General features: G+C 45.7%; 1 protein-coding gene across 1 annotated transcript; it reads left to right on the forward strand.

Moving 5' to 3' along the window:
* The first annotated feature begins 2,799 nt into the window (after positions 1 to 2,799).
* LOC102489012 (olfactory receptor 13C7) lies at positions 2,800 to 3,759 on the forward strand. The gene has a single exon (XM_006143769.1). It carries the CDS (start codon positions 2,800 to 2,802, stop codon positions 3,757 to 3,759), a length of 960 nt encoding a protein of 319 aa, XP_006143831.1.
* Positions 3,760 to 7,509: the final 3,750 nt, after the last annotated feature.

Raw genomic sequence — 7,509 nt, forward strand, 5'->3', positions numbered from 1 at the left:
GTGTATTGTCTCACTGTTTATGTAGATCAAGATGTGATTATAGATTAGCTAATTCTCTGCTTCAGGGTCTCTCACAAGGTTGTGATTAAGGAATTGGCTAGGGCTGTTATGCCATCTGAAGTTTCAGTGAGGAGATTTGCTTCCAAATCACTTACTTGGCAGGCAGAGTTCATTGCCTTGAGAGTTGTTGGACTAAAGAGCTAGTTCTTAACTGCCCATTGACCAGATACCTCCCTTGGTTCCTTGCCATATTTATTTCTCTAATATGGCAGCTGGTTTTATCAAAGCTATCAAGAAAGTATTCTTTTACTTAGAAGTAAGTTTCTCAGGAGGAAGGATTTATACAAGGCCATGAATTTCAGGAGGCAAGAATCACTGGGGCCGTATTAGATACTGTCTACTGTACTCCTGATTCCACCGGCAGAGAAGGTCTTCCCTGTATTCTGTGCTAGACCTTCTGTTACATGATGATTTCCAAACAAATGACTTGTTGAAGCTGTGGAAGAAATATGCAGACCTAAGACCTGTACAAACCTCTGTTCCCAGTCTTCAAGAGTAACTTCTCTCCCATTGTTGAAGACCTGGCCTAAAACTACTTGCTCCTGATGTTTCCCTAAGGATGTGCTTTCAAGTTCCCCCAAGTGTCCACAGCCATCCCCTTGAGCATTTGATTTAGAATCATGGTACCCACAGCTGATGGCTCCATACTGCCATGAACATAGAGCATTTCTAAGTAATATTTAGCTTCCCTGCTTCTTTTTAAGAATTTGGAACATTTTGAAGCTTGTATAAATTTAAGCAGGACATAGGAATGCTTCCCCTGATGTCTGCTTAAGTGTAGAAAGTCACAACAGGAACAAAGAGAGGAGGAAAAGTAGTCTTCCTGGAGTTCTTTCAGTGTAATTGGATCTTGGGGACATTGTCCCAGATGTATAAAAGTATCCTGATGTTGAAACTTATAATCACTTCAGGGAGCACAGGAGTCCCCATGATAGTGCTGATTTCAAATTACCCTCTCACATACTAGTTGTTCATTTGGAGATTTTTGCCTAAAACAAAGAATCAAGGCAGAGTGGAAGGACTGGCGTTCTTCTTTCTTCAAATGAGAAGTTGTCATCTAAGTCTTCTCCCTTCAAATGTTGTTATTTCTGACCCACGCACTGTGCCTAAGCCTTAGGGACCCTTTCTCAGTAGGTTCCTAATAAAGGTAGGTGAGGGTTCTTATAAGAGTAATATTCAATCTTTTATTAGCACAGTAATATTTCTAACTTGTGACTTGTCTTTTCAGAGGTGTTGGGGCTTGAGAAGGGAAGCAATAGAGCAGTTTAAGCATTGTCTCAAAGGTTGAGGGTCAGCCAGGTAGAACCCCTTCTTTTTGGTACAGAAAAATCTAGCTGATAATAAGCCTATGGGATTCAGCAGATGGCGTGGTGGTTAAGTAGCTGGTCTCCCACATGCTGGACCACAGTATGACTCCTAGACCTGGTGGCTTGAAAATCATGTTGGGTGCGTGTGCATGCATGCCCAAAATCCTGAGAGAAGAATGGTGGAGAAGGGATTACGCTGTGGTCATCCTCCCTGGATGGCTTACTTTCTCACTTTCTCTCTCCCTCTCACTCTCTTGCTCTTCCCTCTCTGGTCAAATTAAAACAAATATTAATTAATTAATTAATTAAAGAAAAGAAAGTTAAATAAAATAATTCTTAAAAAAAATGAATGTTGGGGGAACCAGCAGTTAGTGTAAATGGCTATGTCGCTGGACTCCCATGTAGTCGACTGTGGTTCGTGTCCCGGACCCAGTGGCTTAAAACTCACTCCGGGTGCGTGTGCGTGCATGCCCAAGATCCCGAGAGGAGAATGGAGGAGAAGGGATTGTGGTGTGACCATCCCCCCTGGGGGGTGATTTCTCGCTTTCTCTCTCTCTGTCTCTCTCTGTCTGTCTGGCGAGCGCACGCGCCCTATAGCGAAAATCTCTCCAAAAAAAAAAAATGAATGTTGGGGGAACCAGCAGTTAGTGTAAATGGCTATGTCGCTGGACTCCCATGTAGTCGACTGTGGTTCGTGTCCCGGACCCAGTGGCTTAAAACTCACTCCGGGTGCGTGTGCGTGCATGCCCAAGATCCCGAGAGGAGAATGGAGGAGAAGGGATTGTGGTGTGACCATCCCCCCTGGGGGGTGATTTCTCGCTTTCTCTCTCTCTGTCTCTCTCTGTCTTCCTGGTGAGCGCACGTACCCTATAGCAAAAACCTCTCCAAAAAATAAAAAAGAAAAGAAAGTTATGTGTCTTTGTTGCTGATCAAATACATTAAATTAGCAGAGTCATTTTGCAGATTTAGTGTCCCGTGGCCCCCGAATAATTTCCAATTATGTCGTCCCTTGTTTTATGAACATGTATTTATCACAAACATTTATGCGATATAATGTGAAGTTTCCATGCACGTATGCATTGAGTATCACGTCACAGTAATTAGCATACTCATCTCCTTAAGCATTTATCATTTCTTTGCTGTGAGAGCATTAAAAATCCTCTCTTCTAGCTATTTGACATATGCAATACCTATTGTTTAAGTCTCTAGATACCCTATTGTGCACTAGGGTACCAGCACTTACTCCACCTAACTGCAACATTGTTGCTCCTTTTTTTCTTGGAAAGAACTAGATACCAGTGAGCTTTCAGAACTGTATTTTAATCACTCAGACAGACTGGGACTCCAGAACAGATGCTCTGGCTCTAGTAGGGCGAAGAATGGTAAGTCTGAACCTCTGAATATTTTCTCCAAATGACAGAGGAGGCACCACATGGAAAGTGACAACCAGACATCCTTTGTGACAGAGTTTGTTCTCCTGGGACTCTCAGCCCACCCAAAGCTGGAGAAAACCTTCTTCGTGCTCATCCTGCTGATGTACCTGGTGATCCTGCTGGGCAACGGGGTCCTCATCCTGGTGACTGTGTCCACCTCCCACCTGCACACGCCCATGTACTTCTTCTTGGGGAACCTCTCCTTCCTGGACATCTGCTACACAACCTCCTCAGTCCCCCTCATTCTTGACAGTTTCTTGACCCCCAGAAAAACTATCCCCTTCTCAGCGTGTGCAGTACAGATGTTTCTCTCCATTTTCATGGGAGCCACAGAGTGTGTGCTCCTCAGCATGATGGCGTTTGATCGCTACGTGGCCATCTGCAACCCCCTTAGGTACCCTGTGGTCATGAGCAAGGCTGCCTACGTGCCCATGGCTGCCGGCTCCTGGGTAGCTGGAGGTGCTGTCTCCATAGTTCAAACATCCCTTGCAATAAGGTTGCCCTTCTGTGGGGACAATGTCATCAACCACTTCACCTGTGAGATCCTGGCTGTCCTGAAACTAGCCTGTGCTGACATCTCCATCAATGTGATCAGTATGGGGGTGACAAATGTGATCTTTCTAGGGGCCCCAGTTCTGTTCATCTCTGTCTCCTACGTCTTCATCATCGCCACCATCCTGAGGATCCCCTCAGCTGAGGGGAGGAAAAAGGCCTTCTCCACCTGCTCTGCCCACCTCACCGTCGTGGTCGTCTTCTACGGGACCATCCTTTTCATGTATGGGAAGCCCAAGTCTAAGGACCCCCTGGGGACAGACAAGCAGGACCTTGCAGACAAGCTCATCTCCCTCTTCTATGGGGTGGTGACCCCCATGCTGAACCCCATCATCTACAGCCTGAGGAACAAGGACGTGAAAGCTGCTGTGAGAAACCTGGTGAGTCAGAAACGCTTCAGCCGGTGATGGTGGAGGACAGATGTCCTCGTAGTTCTGTGCCTCTTGGCCACTTTCACCCATAAATGTCAGGAGAAATGGTCCCCAAAGAAACACATGTAAATGATTACCAGATAATCTCAGTAGGTACGTAATGAAGAGCATTACCTGTTTCTGGACCCAGTTAAACTGATGAAACCTAAACCCGCTGGGAGTGCAGCTAGAAGGGGGGGAGTGGGACGCTGCTGAGGAAACTATTCGTGATCTTCTGGTTCTCCTCCGTGTAAGTCTGAATTCACCTTCGGGAGCACACTGCTCCCCTGTTTGGGGAAGCAGCTTAATGAACCTTTACGTGACAAAAAGGTAAAGCCAAGATCCTATTCGAAAGGAGACACCGAAGACAATGTGTGACAAAACTTCTTGACGGAGTCGGAGTCGTATAAAGACTGTATTCAGTGTAAATGAAAGGGCATGCCCTTAAATATTTCTTTTTAGAAGCAGGGCTCAGCCTAGAGAAGGGAATGAAGTTAGCTTTTGCCTTTCCCTGGGACTTGGAGGAATTGGGGCCCACGGGTCCAGGTAGGGCACTTCCTTTGAGGGCGAGTAAGCCCACTTCGGTGACACCTGTGTGGAGAGCCTTCGCCTGGGTGACTACTGCTGGAATCCAGAGCTGAGCCTGGTTTCTCTGCCCTCAGTAGGTCTTGCTTCAGTTCACTGTTTGGTCCCCGAGTCTGGATAGTTAAGGGATAGATCAAAGGGGGCAGAGCAGAGCCCGGACAGCACAGCAGTGCAAAGGAAGCTGGAGCCAGATGTTAAAAGGGACCTGCGGAAGGTGGAAGCTGTGGTCTGAGCGGAGTGGCTGACTGGGGGGACTTGGGAAACGGAAAAGTGAAACCAGCTCACCATGCGGCTGAGAAGAGCTCCGAGTAAAATGAATGACTATCTCAGCCGCAGAGACACACAAGGAGACAAAGATAAAATGAGAGACAGCTTTTAGTGTCTGTTTTTCCTTAAGGCAACTGGATGATCATTTTTTCCCCCCTGAGAATGAAAAATTTCTAATGAAAGGCTATGCTGTCTGCTCCTGTCTGAGTCGTGGTCAGCCACTCTCAGTCCCACAGCACTCTCCTGCCCACGATGGACAGTAACGGGGGCACTGTTCATTGCCTGTGTAACTCCTTCTGTCTTTCAGGTTGCAGGAGCCCAGGGGCATGCTGCCTTCGATCCAGTCAAACCCAGTCTGACTTGCACCCCCTGTGGTCCATTTGCTTTCCTCTGCACCCTTCTTAGTTCACTACAGAGAGAACACCAACTCTAGATATTCCATCTTTGTTTTTGCTTTAATTTGCCAGAGGGCATGTCTCTCATCAGGCAGAGACAGAGAAAGAGAGAGAAGAACGCACCCTTCAGTGGCGTGTGATCATGCTGCAATCCCTTCCTTCTCCTTCATTTCCATTCTGTTGAGATTTTTGGGCATGCACACACAGATGCCTGGTGTGTTACGCAAGCTGCTGGGGCTGGGATTTGAACCTTCTGTGCAGTGGGCCATGTGGGACCTAGCTCTCTTAACCACCAGGCTATGTGTCCGACCCAGAATTCCAGCTTTTATAAATCAAGAAGTGACTTTAAAATGACTTATTCTTGTAGAGCAGAATTTCTTTTCAGCATACCTCACCAGTTTTGATTTAGGGTATTATGCCGAGTCCCCGCTCCTGCCCCTCCACCTTGCTATAAGACTGAAGGACATACTCCTCCAGCTGCTGGAAATGTGGCCAGTCATCTTTGGAAATTAGCTAACTGGTCGTCCAAGGTCATGTCCCCTCCCTGGGAGTAGCCCGTATCCAATGACAGATTGGCAAATGTCTCACTTTCCAATCAGGACAACCCTAAAGGGCCAGTCCAGTGCCACAGTTCCCCCATGGGGTTGACTGAAGCCTTTGTTGAGACTGTGTCGGTACCCAACTTCTCTCTCTGTCCTGTCCTGCTTTCTTCTACCCTCTTCCCTTCTAGGAGTTGCTCCCTGGGACCAGCAGATGGTATGGTGGTTAAGGCACTGAACTCTCACATGGCTGACCATGTTCTGAGCCCTGGACCTGGTGGCTTGAAAATCAGGCCGGGCTTGTGTGCTTGAGTGTCCAAAATCGCAAGAGGAGAATAGAGGAGAAGGGATTGCAGCGTGACCATCCCCCCTAATGAGGAGGTAGTTTCTCACTTTCCCTCTCTCTCTCTCTCTCTCTCTCTGTTTCTCTCTCTCTCTCTCTCTCTAGTGAGCTCACACACCCTATGGCAAAAACCTGAAATAATAATAATTTTTTTAAAAAGTTGCTCCCAATAAACTCTTGCATCTTAATTTCTGCCTCAGAGTCTACTTTCTAGGGACTCAAACTGTGGCACCACACAAACACCACAACTCAAGTAACATATATGTTCTCCTTTCAGAATCTGCAAACACTGCTAATAAACAAACATCATATGGAATAGTGGGGTGAAGCAGCATAACGCTGTGTTAGCGTCATCAGCCTTGAAACCAACCATGGTTAGATGGCAGCTCCTCTACTTAGCAAGGTCGTAACCTTGAAGTTTAGTCTATATTATAGATAATGTTCTCGAAGGCTGCCTAGCACCAGTATGCCTACCTCCCTAGGTCAGTGCTTCCCAGCGCACAGAAAATAATGGAATACATATGGTACCCTGGGATAAGTGGATGATTCTATTCCCTTGGAAGACAATTCACCTGGGTCTGGTGACCCCAGGAGCATGACGCATCCGTAGCCTATGGCACACTAGCTAGAAAGTTCTGCCCAGGCCAGAATGCTCCCTCTTTAGCACCTGCAGAGAGGACAGAATGTCCCTTCACCTGGCCACAGATGATTGGACACTTGACACAAGTATAATTTCTCCCAAGGAATTTGGATATAAAGACACCTCTTAGTGAGCCTTTCTTGAAGTGAGAGGCCACATAAAGCCAGGACTAAGGTGGCCACATGTCTAGCAAGGCAGAGAAAGCTGGTCTGTAGAGCGATGGCAAAGCAAACGCACAAAAAGAACCACACTATGCGAAAACAGAAATAGAGGCTGCAGTACATAACCTAAATCCTGGAGAATCTTTTTAATTTTATTTTATTTTGTGGAAAAATTTTAAGCTATAGAAAAGTAGAATATTTCTTAGGTCTTCACCTCCCCGATTCAATAATGATCAGCTCATGGCCAATCTAGATCATCCATAGTTTTACGGACCATTTTTCCTTTTCCTGGATTATTTTCAAGCAAATCCCAGACAATCATAGCAATCCATCTTTAAATACTTTAGTATTTCTTTCTTTCTTTTTTTTTTTTTTCTGTAGGACATGTGCACTCACCAGAAAGACAGAGAGAGACAGACAGAAAACGAGAACTCACCCCCCAGGGGGGATGGCCACACCACAATTTCTTCTCCTCCATTGTCCTCTCAGGATCTTGGGCATGCACGCACACGTGTTGGTGTGAGTTTAAGCCACTGGGTTCTGAACTCGAACCATAGTTGACTACATGGGAATCCAGCGACATAGCCATTACACCAACTGCTGGTCCCATATACTTTAGTATTTATTTCTAAAAATGACCAATGCTCTTATAAAAATACAAATAGATTACCATTATCACACCTAAAACTCAGTAATAATTCCTTGATATCATTCATTATCCAGCATTTATATTTCTTTTTTTTAACTAATAAAAAAATTGTATTTACTTAGAAGCATTCAGAATGTCAACAAAACAGCTACAACTTTTTTTTTTTTT

The sequence above is a fragment of the Tupaia chinensis genome, unplaced genomic scaffold (assembly GCF_000334495.1).
Source record: "Tupaia chinensis unplaced genomic scaffold, TupChi_1.0 Scaffold000104_1, whole genome shotgun sequence".
NCBI classification, from domain to species: domain Eukaryota; kingdom Metazoa; phylum Chordata; class Mammalia; order Scandentia; family Tupaiidae; genus Tupaia; species Tupaia belangeri.